The following is an 18,500-nucleotide window of genomic DNA, read 5'->3' as shown; positions in this document are numbered from 1 at the left end:
CTGATGGCAACCATTTAATGTTTCTTACGAGTTCTTATATTTCCTACAAGTATCAATCGTTAGCGTGATTCAGAATACATCTAACGACATCTGTTATTGACGTAAGAAACTATTTAAAGTTGCCGCAGCCAAATACCATAATGTCAACATATCACTAAGAATTTTTGTCACTACATTTCTAAAACTTTAAACTGAACATTTGTAAATAAAAAATAATCTGCTAAAACAAATGTAAGATATATCCGTATGTATTATATTTTATATAAATATTTTTTTTAATTACATATTACATAATCTACCTCAAATTTTAGTCTGTTCCTGTGCAGAACACGAACAAAAACTTCAACAAATGTCAAATATGTCAAAGTTGTTTTTTTGTCACTCCAAAATTGACACTAAAACACGCATTGATGTATTTACAAATTTATTTCAACTTTTGTTGATTTTAGTGTATAAATTAGATAAATATAAAGTGTAAAGATGGACTTTATAATTGATACAGTGGGTGATGATGAATTGCAAATAAAAACAGAGCTCTTGGATACGGACGATAAACTTTTTATAGGTTAGTTTTGTTATTTACTATTTTGTAGTATGAAACCATCAAGCTAGTGAAGGCCTCATATAATGACTTTTTAAATTCACTCCACGTAGACTGGCAACAAAACAAAATCAACTTATTCATATTGTATAACTAAATTCTAATATGGCAGAGCCTAAAAATTTTAATAACTACGACAGCTGCCTGACCTTACTAAAATTCTAGACTAATCTATTACAATTCTATGTATTTTCACAGATAATGAAAACAAAACACAGGCCATCATAACACTATTCAACAATAAAAAAGAAGAATTAGACGCCCAAGTGTCCGCTGAAGAAGAACTACAGAAGAAACTAAACAACCTCAAAATAGACAGCTTATTTGATGACTTCTTCTCTGAAATGCTGTGGACTAATTCTTCTATAATCAAGAAGGATAAAAAGAAGAGAAGATTATTCCATTTCGATCAGCTAGACCTTGAAACGGGGAAGTTGAAGTCGAACCTTGGATGTGTGGATGTTGAGAAAGAAATGCAGAAGTCGGTCCTGAAGCCAGGTATAGAGAAGGAACACAGGCTGCCACGGTATAATGTCAGTGAGAAGAGACTGAAAGCCATGAGGAAGGTAAATATTTTTATGGGATAATAATTTAATTAACAAATAATTGATCAATGTAGGTACTAAGGATGTATGGAAGGATATAAGAAGTATCGAATGGAGTAATGGATGTGGATGTAAGAAGTATGGAAACACCATATACTGTTGTGGCCACCATGAGATTTCTAGATTTAATTCTGGCTAGAAAAATATGTAAATAATAATTCTTTTCATTTCTTTAGATTTCTGGTCTGCATTTGCATTTATGTGAACTTGTGTGAGTGTAATTGTTACCCATGTCTCATGGAAACCCAGTGTGACACTAAGAGCGTAGAAAAAAATTAATCAAAATTTTCATACATAATTTCTATTTGTCAAATGCACCAACCAAAAGTACACTTAAAAAAGAAGTTTTCATTATTTTCATAGCTGGCAACCATCATGGAAACCTTTCTACTTCAATCACGATTATTAAAACAAATGTTTGATTATTTCAACAGAAAGAAAGACAAAAGACCAAAGGACCTGGATGGTTTGACATGAAGGCTCCGGAAGTCACAGAGGAACTGAAGAATGACCTCAACATCCTGAAGATGAGGTCTGCTCTCGATCCCAAGCACTTCTACAAGAAGAATGATATGGAAGTGCTGCCTAAATACTTCCAGGTATGTAAAAAAGTAAAATTATATATTACATAACTTTAAACTTTCTATTTATAAGTGAAATAAAATATGTTTATTATGTATAGGCCTAAGCTAGCACTTAAAAATTGTCAGTTACAATATTTTTCCTTTAACTACTACCGGATTGGAAGACAACCTCAACTGAGAAGATAGAGATTTTTATTTTTAAATTCTCTTAAAAAGCACACATACTTTTAACTAGCACACAATATCTTCTATTTACATCTGGCTGTGGCGCGGGCGGAAGTTGGATTGGCGACCGTTAGTGGCTAATGTCTAAACCAACCCCAATGGCCAGATGAGATCCATCACTAGTAAATAGTATTGAAGCCATTCATTTTAAACTTGGTAAAATATTTTCTTAAAAGGTTCTACTTTATTTCTAGGTCGGTACAATAATGGATTCAGCATTAGACCATGTTAACGAAAGGCTAACAAGAAAAGAAAGAAAAAGAACAATGGTTGATGAACTTCTAGCAGATGCAGAATTCCAGAAGTATAATAAGAAGAAATACAAAGAAATTGTAGATGAGAAGAGAAAAACAGAATACAGAACTTTCATGAAAGATAAAAGACAGAAGAATAAAGCAGCTCTTAAATCAAATAAGATAAAACCTAAGAAGAATGTTAAATAAATTAATTATCTTTTCAATTTTTAATTTTTATTTACCTTGATATTCCATCATAGAGATAGAGAGCTTAAATAGGCATAGAATTACAAATTAACATGACCCATGCCATATCTTTTTAACAAGAGATAGAGCACTGTGACAGACGGACAGAGAGCATAGGAGCATAGGTAATAAGGTTCCGTTTTTAACCTTTTGGTACGGAACCCTAAAAACCATGATATAGACCCCTTGCAAAACATGTGTTTATACTCCGCGTAAAAGTGCTAGTCCGCTCTGTATACAGAAATGAATCGCGTCGCCATAGCAAATTGTATCACCTGCTCGCAACAACTTCATTCTAAAATACATTTGCTACCACAGACCTGTATTTATTTGTACCCAATGTGCAACGATATATAGTTTATATATAAACTGTATGATAAATAAATAACAAGTTATTAAAAAAACATTTATTCAACAAGTTTAAGGTAAAACCAGACTTAGATTTTTCATGGATACAACAGTCTTAATACAAGTAAATAGTACTAAATATAAAATACATACGTACGTAATAATAAATAACAATTAAAACAAGAAAATACACAAATTATTACTCAATATCCATTCGACTTTTTCTATATATTTAAATATATGTGTTGATTGAAAAAGATATCACAGGTATATTTTGTGAACATTGTATATTATTTAAATATAATTAACAATTTGTGTTTTTTTCTCCCAACTGGTGCAGTACAATTGCCCAAGTCTTATATAAAAAGTTGACACTTAAAACTAGACGTAAAAAATATATCAAAAATATCCCATCTCCTCTAAAAAATTGTACAAAATAATGATTATGTATGAAGTACGTAAAACTATTGACTATTATTTGAGCTAGAATCCACCAGTGACATCTATGGCCGCTCCAGTTATGAATGAACTCTTGTCTGAACTCAAAAATGTGATCACTTCAGCAATTTCTGTAAGAAAAAATAAAAATATGTATAACATAAGGCTATTAAAAAATTAAATGCAATATGCATCATTCTTATTCAGTTCATAACATTTTCATTAGTGAAATAGATGCTATTTAGATAAGCCTATTTATTTATAGGTCTGAATAAGGCATGGTTAGTAAGGCCGATATGTTAAATTCTTAATACAATTAGAAGATTTGATTGCAGAGACTACCACACACATCTTTCTATTTTGTCTGTTCTCTGTATTTTAGCTGTATTCTAGTTTAAAAGTATTAATAACAAAAGAGATTTAAGTTTAAAGATAGTCCTTAAAGAATTAGAAAGCTTTGTGGTTCCAGTCCTATGTGGGATTGATTACAGTTATCCTTAGATAGATGGGACATCTTCCCAGCAGGTGGATTGTGATCTTTTTTGTAATTTTAGTTTTGGTTAGTTTAACATTTCCTTTACCTTCTGGTTCGCCCATTCGACCCAATGGTACCAACATAAGCATCATCATCATGACCTTATCCGGCACTGTTTTGACTATTGGAGTATTAATAAAACCTGGCAACACTGCATTCACTCTGAAAAAGTTAGAAAAAATTACATATTGAAACTTGTGCTTTGACACCAATTTTTTGTTTGTTAAAATGAGTGTTATTTCCTCACCTAATATTAAATTTGCCTAATTCCTTTGCAGCTGTTTTCGTCATAGCCACTACACCAGCTTTACTGGCCGTATAGTTACTCTGACCTGAAAAAACAGCACTTTGTTTATTTTTTTGAATACAGGGGAATTTACTGTATTACTATAGGGAAGCACTGAAATGAAATAGAGCATGATAAGAAATAAAAAGTGGGGAATGTTGCCATTATTACGTTTAATCCTCTAAAATGAGTGAAGAAAATAATATAAAAATCGAAATTGTATCATAAATATAATAATATTACCAATATAAAATAAAAATCTAATTAATTTAAATGAAGGCAACATTATATTATTTTTATGAATATATTTTGTTTTGATATATACCTAAATTCCCATATTTGCCTACAATACTTGATATATTTACTATAGATCCAGTCACCGATGCCTCTGTCATTGCTTTTGCAAATGTTTGCATTACTAAAAATGTACCCTGAAAAAACAAACACAGCATTAACTAAATAATCTAATGAACTTTTTAGTTATATATGACTTTAATAACACATGTACACAATAAGAAAAATATAATAACTTATCATATTTTAATATAAATTTTGAGAGTATCAAAAGCACTAATTCATTAAGCTTAACTTCACAGATGGTAGAACTCTTTAACTTTCGCTAGCACCAGCGCCACACCTATTTCTACCTTATATCAGCAGTGCTGTACACATTCTAGTTGTAAGAGTAAGGTAAATTCATTTTTACAGCAACTACCTCAGAAGTAGTTGTGCATCTGTGATTGCCTTTGTATATGACTTCTATCTCATATGGAATTAGTAACAGGTATTCATACAAGTCAGAGGCCACTTAAGATAAGTTATGTCAGTACGTCTAATAATAAATTCCCTATGTCTATCGTTAAGATAAATAAATGGCTATGTGACTAACTTTCAAATTAACGTCAAGGACACTATCATAGTCACTTTCTGACATCTTCAGCAACCAATTATCCTTTGTAATACCAGCTGAGTTAACCACAATTGTTGGTGGAGCTTTGTACTGTTTCAGTATGTTTTGTAACACCCCTTGGACTGACTTGGAGTTTGATACATCCAATTCCATCGCTGAATGGTCACCAACATCTGAAATATGTGTGTACTAAGTGAGACATAATTTACTGAGGCATTCCAGCGTAGTCCTCAGGGGTAGCAGCGCATCTGCGGCTGACCTCAATTAGGAATCTAATCTTATTTGGGGTTGGACTACGTATCTTAAGAATATCAGAGTTATTCTCACAGTCAATCAGTGGTGGAATTTTCATAGACTGAGCAGCCTATGGCGATAAATTTTAGGGATGGAAAATTTATCTTGGATAATTTTTTTTTTGTCAAGGAATTTCTGGGAGTATTTAATTGACAACCCTATTTTACAACTACAGGGAGCACCAGGGATCTGATAAAGGATGGTAAGGGTGGCTAAATTTGAATAGACTATAGGCAGCAATGGATCAAATACACCAGTACAATCAAACACTAATCATGGACTGATAAGTATTAATCATAACCAATATTTAATACCGGTTGCTTCTTTCAAAATCCTGAAAAACAACACAAATTTCTTACCAAACGCACCACTTGCTAGTGCTGTGTGCGCTTTAATAGTTTCCAGGGCAGAGTCATGGTGTTTATCAGCTGCTATCACAGTGGCGCCCTCTCGCGAAAGCACCTGGCAAGCAGCCCTACCTATTCCGGAACCAGCCCCTGTAATAAATAAATTTGAATTTTTATACTTACGTCTTAATGCACAAAAGACAGGTATATTTAAGTAAATTCATAATAATGTAACTCCTAAAATGACGCACCTATGTTGTTTTTTATTGTAGGGTGGTTTTCAAGTGATATTAACTATGTCTACAGAAAAACCACTGAGTTGTTTGTAGATCATCTTTAGGATCAGCTCATTATTAAATAGAGTCGAGAGATTTTTTTATTTTGAAACAAACCATTTCCATTTATTATGAAATAGAAATCCATACTGAACCTATGTATATAAAATAAATAGTAAAAGGATTTTGTTACTTTTTTACTTAAGCGTAATGTTTTGCGAGTATATTCATGTATATCTAATTCATTGACATGCCCGCTAGTCATTGTTGGATTCGTCTAAATTGTGGGAGTTCACATAATTAAGCTATAATTTTAAGCAGTCAGGTTTTTATTTTTATTTCTAGACGGGGTCATTTGAGGACAACTTTATTTGCTATGTAGAGATAACAGTACATACCTAGTTTGATAATAGAGCTAGTTCAAATATTATAACGTAAAAATCTATGACGTAAAATAACAATTTACTAACAGAACTACATCGAGTTTTTGTGTTACTTAAGTTACCTTCTACATTATATATATATTGATAATTTACAATATCGAATTTTAAGCTGATTTAATCATTTAATATTCAAATTCTATATTATAAGTTAATAAATTAATAAGCATTCGTTACCTGTAACTAAAGCTAGTCTTCCAGCGACGAGTCCTTTCACCATTTTTGTGATTTTCACTATAAATGAACTTTGTGACTTTGAACCCAAAACTTGTAATACAAGTTTATTTAAGACCGAGATAAATTACGAGATTGTACACAATAAAACTGTCAGATGAAATGATAACAAATGTCAGACTGAATTGACGCTTGGTGCTTGTTTTGATTGATCATGATAACGGAAAACAACCATGACTAAAACATGAAAAGCTTTTATTTTTATTACTTACCTTATCAATTTCTGATTAAAATGTTATATGTACGTGCAATTATTTATTATTTTATCCCGAATAAAAATCGTTGCTAGACAGGATGGTAGTGCCACCTATCGGACTCTTTTGTAACTACGGACAATCGTCTTAACAAAACATATTTTTCTTCAGCATTAATAGATGGCATTCCACAAATTCAAAGGCAGTGATAGCCTAGTGGTTAAGAAACTCGGCCTCCCGGTCGAGGGGTCCGAGGTTCAAATCCCAGGCACGCACCAATGATTTTTCGAAATTATGTGCGTATTAGAAATTAATTATCACTTGCTAAAATGGTGATAGAAAACATCATGAGGAAACCTGCATACCTGAGAGATTTATAAAAAAAATAATCTCAAAGGTATGTGAAGTCTAAATACGCACTTGGCCAGCGAGGTTGGACTATGGCCTAATCCTTCTCATTCTGAGAGGAGACCCGTGCCCAGCAGTGGGACAGTAATGGGTTGATGATGATTCCACAAATTCAAAAATATAATTTCAGAACGCAATTTTTACCTCTTCATCAGCTGCATATCTATGTATCAGTGATTATAAATCATATTTATCTCTCAATTTATAATAATAATCTTATCAAAGAATTTTTATATTCACTAGGTACTTTAAAAGTATGAAGCATAGTTACGATACAGAAAATTAAGCAATATGTTTACACATTGTCTATATATGTAATTATGTATGTCATACCCCCGTAAATTCTATATAGATATATGACAATTCCATATCAATATATGAATATGTATCTAATAATTGAGGTCCATACATTAAATAAATGAAACACATAATTTACTCATCTTTTTAATTTTGTATAAAAATAAATGCAAGATAGAATGAGCAAAGAACTTGGGTAGGTCTGTATATAGTACATACTTTACCTACTTTTAGTTATTACTAAATAACATATCTAAATGTCTTTAAAAAATATGCTTAAAATAATAGTTTACGATCACGTAAACATTGAGATTCTATGAATGTTTATTTTTGCCAGTAATTCCTAGGCTCAAGGCTCCCTCAGACGGACTGCATGTTCGCAGTTTGTGTTAAACCGTCTGCGGTACTGCGGTCGGGTATGGGGTTTGAACTACACGCAATCTTAACCAGTACCGCACGCATTCAGCTGTAGTTGTGAAGATATGGAAGCGCATGGAAACATAGTAAACATGCAGTTTGATAAATGATTCTTTTCAAATATTATTTAATTTATCGTAAGTAATACAAATTCGAAACTACTAAAAATATGTTTTATAAGGGTGGGTAATACGGAATACTGGATTAATTTATGTTGAACATTTTCATTGTGACTTCGATTGTAGCTTAGCAGAAAAATAACTAACAATACAAATGAACTTCCAACTCAATATCATATACATACTTTTGCACTGAGCTCAACCGCACTGCGCATACAACTGCATGCAATGAAGTTCAGCTACATACCTACATAGATTTCGTTTGATAATATTGACGGAAATGCAATCTGTCTGAGAGAACCCTTACATATTAATTATATTAAGTACAATTATTAATTAAGAAAAAACTGTGCAAGAACAGGATTAAAATCTTAATATACCAATACTTATACTTCTATTTCTTATAAAAAAAATATTTTATACAGACTAATAAAAGCGCCTTAAACTATTTTAGACATTTTTATAAAAAAAAAAGTGTTTTTCTAAAACATCTAAATTATTTCTACAGTGTTACGAATGTAGAAATACTAGGTGTAAAAGGAGATAAATCTATATATGTAATACTTTTTAATACAATCTAAGGTCAAAATAACTCTTAAACATAGCATTAAAAATACATAAATATGTAGGGGAAGGAAGCTAATAATTTTCGCTACATTAACAAGTAAGTACATATTATAATAAAAACAAAAAACCCTCAAGTAAAAATATACTTAATTTTAAATGGAAGTAATGTAGCCTATGTCACTCACAATTTAGAGGAATCTAATGATATCATATATTAAAATCCAGTAAGCCAATTGAGTTTTAATCTGTGCCAAAGAATAAGGCGCTGCGCAAACGGGGACACTTTCTGTTACTGACACAGCACACCATCACAAGCAACCGTGCTCACTCTGCTCACTGTGTCCCGTGTCGGCAATCGGACACAGGACACAGTTGCCGATGTCCTGTCACCGACACGGGACACCACTAGAAACCGTAGCTGTAAGAAACCGTAATTGTAAGGAAATTTGTTAATGTTGCTTGTGTCTTCAACTGACGACTTTTAGTTTCCAGTTACCGACACCGAACACTTCTTGATCGTTATGAATATAGTGTTAAGTGGAAGCAACTGGACACACGTATGCGCAGGGAGTTGAATGATTTCATACTGACTCTATAGAAATCAAATATTCATTGGTAGCTTGTGTCTGACACAAGACACAAAAGTGTCCCCGTTTGCGCAGCGCCTTAGACATCATACATATGTACTCCAAGAAACATTGTTTATTTTTAATTAAAAGTTAAAAATTTTGTTTTGTTTTTTTCTAATAAATAAATAAATTATTCCTTCGCAGTCGGGTAAAAATGGAGAGAAGAGTGTTTGCAATGCAAGCCATTTCTATTTTGTTCATAAAATTACATAAATGGGCATGCATTACATAATATGTATTTTATGAAATATGGGAAAACTCTTTTTGCTAGCAGCAAGCCATTATGTATACAAAATTTTAGCTTCCCTCCCCAGTCCCTTAAAATTTTTCGAGAATTTAAAGGCCATTTTTTTCACAATTTAGTTACATCTTCTTATGAAGAATATTTTGTCAAAAAATCACTTTTTTTCCAATCTCAAGCCATCTATACAACTTCTAGAAAGAATACACTTAAAGAATACTTCTACAAAGAATATTTTTTCAAAAAATAAAAAATACTTAGCTTCCAATCACAAGCCATCCATGTCATTAAACAAAAACTTAAAATAACCCAAGTTAAAAATCTTTGTTCTTATTCTAAAATAAATTTCGATAAATGTATATCACGTTAATAAAGTTCTTTATAAGCATTATCACAACATATTATTACTGCATATATTTAGTTTTGATAATTTAGACTAGAGATCTAATTAAAATGTAATATTTTAACATTCTGCTCTACTTTAGTCTCTATTTGTGTATTAATTACTTTAATTAAAAAAAAGACAATTATTATATAAACAAAACTCTACTGCTAATAAATATAGCCTTTTTTATAATGTAGGTATAGCAGATGAGCATGCAGTCCACCTGATGGTGACTGCCGCCCATGGACATCTGTAATCAACCTGATTAGATTCCTACCTGAATACGGATACAGATGCATTGTCACATTTTGAAGGCGGTGGAACCCTTTGTGGTTCGACTCCGGCGGCACCACCGCCACACCTATTTCTGCCTAATAACAGCAGTCTTAGGCGCTGCTGTGTTCCGTTTTGAAGGGTGTGGCAAGGGAGACATACTTTTCCGAGGCATTCCAGCTTAGTCCTCAGGGGTAGCGGCGCATCTGTGGCAGACCTCAGGTAGGATTATCTAATTATATGTGGGGTTGATTACTGATGTCAATGGGTGGCAGTAGCCACTTACCATCAGGGGTACTGTATGCTCATCTGCTACTCCTATATTATAAAAAAAAACCCTTAAGTACCTAAGTTAAATCACTCATATAAGTGTATCTGCCACTACACCCTCCAAACAACAATACAACAGTATTTAATACTGTTTGCATATATTAAGTTTAATAATCAAGTGAATCATTTTAAAAATAATCTGTTGATACTTGAGTACCTTTATTAAAACTTAAAAATTAAATATGTACCTTTACAATTTAAACAACTCAACTCACAAGTATTTTGTACTATGTAAAAAGTATTATGTACTGTACTATGCATAAACTTTCTACAAAGTAAAAATACAACCATACGTAAAGTTAGGCAACCTGGTAATAATGTTCTCATTTATATATCTACAATAGGCTTAAACATTGTCCATAATCTTTCAAACTCCACTCTATACTGTTCTACGAGTTGCCTTTGAGATGTGACAGTCACATCCTCCCAATTACCATGCAGTGCGTTATTAGTCCAATTGAGAGACCCCATGATGACTAATGGTGTGGCAATGTGCTCACCCATGGTGTCTATGAGACAAAACTTATGGTGCATGAGCGCTGTGGACTTCATCCAACGTACTGGTATACCTTGCTTCTCTAGCTTCTTCACTGTGGAACCGCTGGAAAACGCCATGTCGGCGTCAATTATAATTCTAATTTTAACCCCTCGGAAATTCAGTTTGAGAATAGCGTTAGTCAAATCCATACTAGTTAGCACGTACATGCATATATCAAGGTTGTAACGAGGGCTGTTCAAGTAGTATAACAATCTATCCATGCTCTTAGAGATCATTGACTTCGAATATCTGCTTTTTCTCAACTCCGCACCACCGTAACTGAACATGATTACTTCGTTTACATCAGCACGTTTCTTCTTCTTCAACCGGCAGTAGTTGTATACCACATGAGACGCGAAGCTGAGAGAGAACACCACGAGTAACGCTTTGCCGACCACTTTCAAAGACATTGTTAGAAACGATCGTAACCAAAGTCAATACCATGTAGGTTCTGTTCTTGAAACACAAATTATGATTTAATATTCAAGTCAGTAATCGGTGCAGTGCACCGTGGATTATAATTATCATTAGTTCATTTACCTTTTAATCAAAATATTTTTTATTATCAATACCTAACCAATAACCACTTGAAGTGACACTGACTGAAATACTGACATTTGACAATGACTTTGACATGAGTGACGACAGTAGTTGACAAACTTTTTTTTTAAATATTTATATTTAAGTATCTTCTATCTCTTCATGTAGATTCTTTTATTATCGTATTTCTTAAAGGACACCAAGATTTATTATGATTGTATTTTAGGTATTTACTTGAAGTTATAATATAAAGTGTATGGTAGATTAATACATTTGTATGATGTATTTGTATAGTGCAATATTCTTATTCTGTTATGGAAGATGTAATATGGAACTCGTACTATTTTTAATCCAAAATAGTACTTTTAATCATTTTTCAAAAATAATGCATTTGAGGAACTACGGGGAACACAATATATAAATAAAAATAAAACAGATCTTGAATAAATACTATGGTTTTAATTTGAAAAAAAAAATTATTACATTTCATAATGCTATGTTGTTTATGCTAAAGTCGTGAGGACGGAGTCTCAAATTCAAATTGTAAGAACTATGCGCAGTTTGCAATGGTCCACTGTAACCTCCTATGAGTGCGCAGGATCCGTAATTATTTTCTGGCGTACCCCCATAGCTTACGCCTTGACTCATTAAAGTGTTCGTGTTAGGTACATACTGTCGGTTCCCAACATTCTGCATCATCAGGGAATAATCATTTTGGTATAAGCTGGGTACACCTAAGTTAAAGTTTAAGTTGTTAGTTTGGAAGTGGTGCAGCCATGGTTCCTTTGAATTCCTCGTGTAGTCTTGCCTCGGGTCGGCGGGTGGCATGCCAATCGGGACAGGAATCGGCTCTGGAGAACTTTGGCTGGTGGATCCTCTGTGAGTGGAGAGAGCTGATCGTTCGTTTCTTCGGAACTTCGCCCGTCTATTTTGAAACCAAACCTGGAAACAAGTACTTTATTAATTTTAATAGTAGGTTTAAGGAGGTTTAAGCAGATTTAATCACACGTGTGCACTATTTATACGAAGTTCTCAAAAATACTAAAAACTACAAAGCTACAGACAACATAATGACGCTCTTACAAATATGTCAGAGGAAGATAAGTAGATTCCTTATTTATTGTGAAGGCTGCATCAATGCGCACAAATAAGAACGTTTCAAATGTGTTATAATAGAATAAGTTCTATTTTAACACTTGAAACGTTTGAATTATAGTAGCAAGCTTTCATAGGTCACGTCATATCAGATGAATAACAAGATACATGAAGTACGGTATTTCCTTAAAAAAGATATTAAAAATGCCTGGAAGTGAATTTTTATGGTATTTATGGTACCAAGAACTAACCTGCACTCTCGCTTCAGTCAGATTAACCCTCGACGCCAAATCTTCCCTAACAAATGCATCAGGATAATGAGTCTTTTCAAACACCTTCTCCAAAGCAGCTAGCTGTTGACTTGTAAACGTTGTTCTATTTCTTCTAGGTTTCTTCCTGTCATCTGGTTTCCCGTCTCTTTCTTCCTCCGACTCCTTGTGTGGCTCCCTGTCTTTGGTTTTCACTTCATCAAACTTTCGTCTCATGTCTTCGTATGCTAAATAATCAACAGGTTTGAATTGACGTTGTAGTTCCTTCGGATACCAAGTTATATCATTTTGGTAGTTCGGATCATAAGTGTTGATAGGGCGACCAGCGGTTAAGTGGTGCAGGCGTAGCAGACTGTCCTCGTGGCACTTGATCATTTGGAACAAGTTGTGGTTATTGTCGGAGTAGTTCCCGGGATTTATGTTGTAATGTTGGCCCTGTGATTTGGCTTCGTAGATCTTCGTTGTAGCGTCTTGTCGGCTTGTGTTTTGGATATCTGTGAAAAATAAATTTGTTTAATTATCCTGCTATGTGTGTGCTATTAAATATTCTGCTAGAGCAATACCATACCATACGTATTCTGCTAGAGCAGAGGTAACTACTAGGAATCATTAAATGATCCTTAAATTCAGTCAAATTATCTTATCACCGAATAATTTAAGCAATTTGACGCATTTATAGATGTACCTAATATCATCCCTCAATCTTTCTTATACGCATGTACGCTTTAACGCTTTCTACACTCACAGCCCCACACTAGAATTTCCTGTATCTTGGGTACTATGGACACACACAAAGACGAATACACAAACACCCAGACCCAGAACAGATATCTAAATTCATCATTTCGATATCTGTCTGTCCGGGAATCGAACTTGGAACCCTTTGCGCGTCATACTTGTATGGTGACCGCTCCGCCACGCGGGTCGTCATGTACGTTTATAAAATTCGCAATCTACCAACAACCCAGAAAACAATCCTTATTATAAGTCAATCAAACAAAGCTTAATTCTAAGCACATGTCTACACGCAAAAGCGGGTATCATCAATGATCGTTTGTCTTGCGTCGGCGCAAGTATCCGCACCTACTGCACGTGCAATAGATTTGATGCTGCCGTGATCTCGATTTAAAAAAATATAAACGAAAGTTACTGGTTGGTAATTATTGGTAAAAGAGATAAAAGATATAGGTCGTATACAATTACAGTGGTATAGTCCGCAACAAACTGCTAGTCCGCTCTAAAGTTGTTGCTAGCAGATGCTGTCATACAATTTAGTATAGCGACGCGATTCATTTCTATATTAGGACTAACATATGCGGACTATATTATTTACCTTAATAATTGTTTTAGCGACAAGCCTCTAATTCATTCAATTTAGGTTTTTTTTGAGAAATAGACGTAGGTATCGTCGTAATTACAGGCTGGTGGACAGAGATGCACCCTTCGGGGTGCGCATTATGCTAACCCACATAAGAAACTATATAATCTATGTTAAAAGAAATTATAATCTTATATATAAAATTCTCGTGTCACAATGTTAGTTACCGTACTTCTCTGAAACCGCTTTACCGATTTTCACCAAATATTATATGCATATTCAGTAGGTCTGAGAATCGGCTACTATCTATTTTTCATACCCCAAGGTGATAAGGGTTATTCATCCTTAACATTTTTTTATTTATATGGCAACACAACGTTTGCCGGGTCAGCTAGTAGTCTCTAAAATTAATCAAGGAAGATAACATAATCTTCGATCAACAACTACTTTTATTTTAGAAAAAGTCTCGAGCGCGCAAAATTAGATGATACTCATAAGCTTGGCTACGACAACAAATATTATTAAAACTGTTTGCTTTGAAAGTAAAAAGAAAAGTATATTCAGTAGGTCAGTTGCGTTTTCGCCCGTTATTGGCTATGCGAAAAGAAAAATTTAATCTCAATTTACAACTATAATAGACATCTATTTGACAGACTAGTAAAGCATACAGCAAGTTTGCTCATATCCTCAATTATAATTAAATCTAAACTACTTACGTAGATTAAAGTCATAATTAATCTTAACTGATTAAATAAATTAAAAAGATTACATTAAGCACATGTTTATATGCAACAGCGGGTGCAATCAGAGGTCCGTTGTTTTGACTTGCGCGGGCGCAAATATCTTGTTACCGTAGCACACGTGTAATGTTTTGCGATTTCGATATTTGATATGTTAGTGAATTGCACGAATAAGTTTAAGGAGCTTCTGTGCACCATTTCGCCCTGTATTTCGTATTTTATACAGAAAAACTGAACAAACCTACGTATTGTTTGAACGTAAAATGTATAGAAACTCGATTTAGGTAATTCCTATTTATAAGACTATCTCGTAAATTGGTTTTGTAATTTTTACCATAAAACAAGATTAGCCCGTTTAGATATGATTAATATTTAAACGTGTAGTGTTCCGTAGTTAATTGACAAAAACTGAATGTTTTTTCGCCCAATTCGTTTGTTTATCTGATCTTATATTACAACCCTGTACGCACACCTGGCACTATATTTACACTAATTTAATAGAAACGAGTATTTACGTAAATACTTTAATGGTTTAAGTAAAAAGCAAAGTAAAACGATAAATAAATTATAATGTATTAATAAATAAATAAATCAATGTATGTCTTAATTGAAGGACCTCCTTCTGTTCCGCATGATAGGAAAGGCAGCGTAGCAATGCATTGTAGATCGTAGAGATTGCTGCTACGCAACGTTTCAAATATTTTACCTACGCCAAGTGTACTTTATTCTTACAAGCAAATATAGTTTATATAGATAGGATATATAAATTATAGCTACTTAATGTATTTAAGTATGTTATAAATACTTATTTTTTTACCAATAAAATTAATTGTCGAAATAAATTATAAAATTAGGTACCAATTGACTCATTATGCGTAATAATATTTAATTCGTATTCTTTCAATAGTTAAACGCCAACAAGCAAGGGAATTTATTTTGAATATAATCATGATTACCTTCCGATGTTAAAATTGTATTGATTGAACTAAATTTAAATGAAAATATACTTTTATAATAATATAAAATATACTTTTAAAACACTGTAGAGTGTATGTATACAATTTAAAAATCGTATGTTTATGTTATTTTATTTAAAACTTATTTATATACACCCTCAATAAGGCCGTGTAGATAGCATTTGTTGATAATATTTTATTTGATCAGGTAACAAACTTTTTTAGGAAATTTCATACCTACTCTACACTCTACAATGTAACCATCTTGTCCTATTCCGAATGAATTAATCGTTACATTATAAGTCATAGATTAGTAAATATGACTCACTCCTAACAAGAAAACGTAAGCAGTTTTGACAATTGAAATAGTTATATTATATTATAAAAAAAAAAAAAAAAGTTGCATAAAAAAGTTTTGCCACGTCTCCGTGCTAAAATGTCCCTAAAATATTTTAAATATTTTTTTATTTATTATATAAATTACGCAGTATTAGTTATTTATTCGTAAATTTTCTCTAAAAATGATTTTATTTATCAAGAATTCAAAAAAAACTTACAAATAAGCCGTTTGTGGCTTCATTCAATTTCAAGGCGGCGAAGTATCTTTACTAATCTATCTTATAAGTATTCCAGTAACTATAGATGGTAATGATTAATTTTACTTGTAAAGCTGGATATCCGGGTAACCTAGGAAGCTCTCTATGTTTTTTAGGTTCATATAGAATTAGACAATAAATGATCTCTTGATTGAACTCTAATGACACTAAGTTTTCAGAGGTGTGTGGTAAAATTGCTAGATTGATGGAATACAGCCTTCTTATCCTGTGATAAACCCGCGTATGTAGTGAACTAGTGAGACATATCTACACTAATATTATAAAGAGGAAAACTTTGTTTGTTTGGTTGTACTGAATAGGTTCAAAAACTACTGGACCGATTTTAAAAATTCTTTCACCATTATCTACGAGTAGCGTAGGCTATTTTTTTTATATGAAACATATTTGATAAATAGATTTTGAGGCGGTACAAAGTTTTCCGGGTCAGCTAGTGTATAATATAAGGAACAATTTCTGATTATGCAAAATTTCGTAGCACTTTCAAAGGAGTAAGATAGATTGCGCGGCGATCGTGCCTCTGTTCATACATTTTTTCGTAGACATTTTTGAGGTAAAAATGACCCATAAACCTGAAGGTGATAGTAACATTTACAAGTATTTTCTGCTCAATCATTTAATGTATCAGTTTTCTAATGTATATCTTAATGTAAGTTATTATTTAATTTTAATTGACTTAATTTGTACGCCACCATGTGACAAATGTGAGATTCTTACATGTCTGTAACCAACATCAAATTTCAAACATTTAATTTCAAAACACCCAAGGGAAATAAATTACTAGAACAATCACTTACCTTTATTTTGATCCATTCCACTGTTACGCAGAAAACTCCGTCACAGCATAAAAATCACGTCGCCAAAAAAAAAAGTCAAATTCCGCGTAGATACATGTCACATTCGTTATAATAAAATAAAAGCGCACGTCCAGTTCAACTTTAATCGAAACAGCAAATAATTGTTATTAATTCACAACCTTATTGAATTACTGTAATTAAATAATTCGACTAACTCATCCTAATGTGCGAACTAATGGAGTCTGTGCAGTGATCTGGCTTCGTACCGCAAACCCAAAAACGACATGTGGCCACAATAAAACCTTGTTAACATCTTATTTTGAACACACCCATTAGTACCCTATTCTACAACTTCCACCCTTATTTCTATCAGTTTAAAACGTAAAATTACGATTTCGTTGCATAAATTTGTAATATTCGACGTTCTTTCCAATCACAGTCTTATTAGCTTTAAAATTGAATTAGTTTTGCGTCCACGCTGCATTATGGGTGTTTCATCTCCTTCTAATCTAAAATTATTCCAAACAGCCAGGCGTGGCCTAACATCTTCCCGCCCGTTAAAAAAAAGCCGGGAAACGACTTCAGTTCACGATAATTGACACGTCAACATGTATTATTTATAGCGGTAATATAGATAATTAACATAAACTTTTTCTGTAATTGATTTTGAAAAGTTTATGCTCGAAAAACAGTGCAAAGCGGACGAGGAAATTATTTTTTCAGGTCAAAAATAGTGACAAAATAACGGTATGTTGAAATACAAAGATTGTAGAGTGATTCACCAAATTCTCGATTATCGCACGTTTACGAAACTATTTTTTTAATTATCATTAGATTAAGCACTTTTTCGAGTTAAATCATATTTTATGATGTGTCTGTTATTTGACAAATTTAAGTCTGAGCTACTTCTTAACATTACCTAAAGCTTTTTGAGGTTTGACTTTGGCTGTAGATACAACCATCACAAAGAGCTGCTATTGCTGGTTTTAAAGTACCTAGTAATACTTAAGTGTTTAAACTTAGTTCATCATATATAGCATTGCTACTACCTAAAGTTGATCATGGAGGTATTCCTCCATGATCAACTTTAGGTAGAAATATTTTTCAATTTGGAGTTTATGTAAGGTCCCTAGATGGTAGCGACCACATAAAATCAAATAGGCAGAATC

General features: G+C 32.9%; 4 protein-coding genes across 5 annotated transcripts; 1 reads left to right on the top strand and 3 right to left on the bottom strand.

Moving 5' to 3' along the window:
- The first annotated feature begins 363 nt into the window (after nt 1-363).
- On the top strand, nt 364-2,475 carry LOC140746959 (deoxynucleotidyltransferase terminal-interacting protein 2). Its single transcript, XM_073079155.1, has 4 exons — nt 364-565; nt 800-1,167; nt 1,641-1,805; nt 2,210-2,475. The coding sequence occupies exons 1-4, from the start codon at nt 481-483 to the stop codon at nt 2,456-2,458; spliced, it is 867 nt and encodes a 288-aa protein (XP_072935256.1). The 5' UTR covers nt 364-480; the 3' UTR covers nt 2,459-2,475.
- A 420-nt stretch (nt 2,476-2,895) lies between these two features.
- On the bottom strand, nt 2,896-6,715 carry LOC140746958 (estradiol 17-beta-dehydrogenase 8). 2 transcript variants are annotated; one of them, XM_073079154.1, is made up of 7 exons: nt 6,548-6,715; nt 5,677-5,805; nt 4,994-5,187; nt 4,430-4,535; nt 4,066-4,150; nt 3,865-3,980; nt 2,896-3,414 (listed from the first exon to the last, which is right to left on the bottom strand). In XM_073079154.1, the coding sequence occupies exons 1-7, from the start codon at nt 6,588-6,590 to the stop codon at nt 3,329-3,331; spliced, it is 759 nt and encodes a 252-aa protein (XP_072935255.1). In that variant the 5' UTR covers nt 6,591-6,715; the 3' UTR covers nt 2,896-3,328. The 2 variants fall into 2 exon arrangements, with proteins under 2 accessions (XP_072935255.1, XP_072935254.1); XM_073079153.1 differs by having other exon boundaries at nt 5,668-5,805; nt 6,548-6,713.
- A 4,052-nt stretch (nt 6,716-10,767) lies between these two features.
- Nucleotides 10,768-11,610, bottom strand: LOC140746957 (uncharacterized). Its single transcript, XM_073079152.1, has one exon. It carries the CDS (start codon nt 11,410-11,412, stop codon nt 10,792-10,794), a length of 621 nt encoding a protein of 206 aa, XP_072935253.1. The 5' UTR covers nt 11,413-11,610; the 3' UTR covers nt 10,768-10,791.
- Nucleotides 11,611-11,989: 379 nt separating this feature from the next.
- Nucleotides 11,990-17,572, bottom strand: LOC140747109 (uncharacterized). Its single transcript, XM_073079362.1, has 3 exons — nt 17,332-17,572; nt 12,889-13,400; nt 11,990-12,484 (listed from the first exon to the last, which is right to left on the bottom strand). The coding sequence occupies exons 1-3, from the start codon at nt 17,345-17,347 to the stop codon at nt 12,029-12,031; spliced, it is 984 nt and encodes a 327-aa protein (XP_072935463.1). The 5' UTR covers nt 17,348-17,572; the 3' UTR covers nt 11,990-12,028.
- Between the last annotated feature and the right edge of the window lie 928 nt (nt 17,573-18,500).

This window comes from Epargyreus clarus, unplaced genomic scaffold (genome assembly GCF_041222505.1).
Source record: "Epargyreus clarus isolate Ecla_fem2 unplaced genomic scaffold, WU_Ecla_fem_2.2 ptg000014l, whole genome shotgun sequence".
Lineage (NCBI taxonomy): Eukaryota > Metazoa > Arthropoda > Insecta > Lepidoptera > Hesperiidae > Epargyreus > Epargyreus clarus.
The sequence above is the reverse complement of the archived record's forward strand: the minus strand, read 5'-3'. Positions and strand labels throughout refer to the sequence as shown.

Bases quoted from the DNA above. Each gene is read 5' to 3' on its own strand.
- LOC140746957 (XM_073079152.1), bottom strand. From the start codon at position 11,412: ATGTCTTTGAAAGTGGTCGGCAAAGCGTTACTCGTGGTGTTCTCTCTC.
- LOC140746959 (XM_073079155.1), top strand. From the start codon at position 481: ATGGACTTTATAATTGATACAGTGGGTGATGATGAATTGCAAATAAAA. The intron at 566-799 runs GTTAGTTTTGTT...GTATTTTCACAG, and splicing joins GGACGATAAACTTTTTATAG to ATAATGAAAACAAAACACAG. The intron at 1,806-2,209 runs GTATGTAAAAAA...CTTTATTTCTAG, and splicing joins TGCTGCCTAAATACTTCCAG to GTCGGTACAATAATGGATTC.
- LOC140746958 (XM_073079153.1), bottom strand. From the start codon at position 6,590: ATGGTGAAAGGACTCGTCGCTGGAAGACTAGCTTTAGTTACAG. The intron at 5,188-5,667 runs GTAAGAAATTTG...CACATATTTCAG, and splicing joins ACTAGCAAGTGGTGCGTTTG to ATGTTGGTGACCATTCAGCG. The intron at 4,151-4,429 runs GTATATATCAAA...CTGTTTTTTCAG, and splicing joins AGGCAAATATGGGAATTTAG to GTCAGAGTAACTATACGGCC.
- LOC140747109 (XM_073079362.1), bottom strand. The intron at 12,485-12,888 runs GTTAGTTCTTGG...ACTTGTTTCCAG, and splicing joins TGACTGAAGCGAGAGTGCAG to GTTTGGTTTCAAAATAGACG.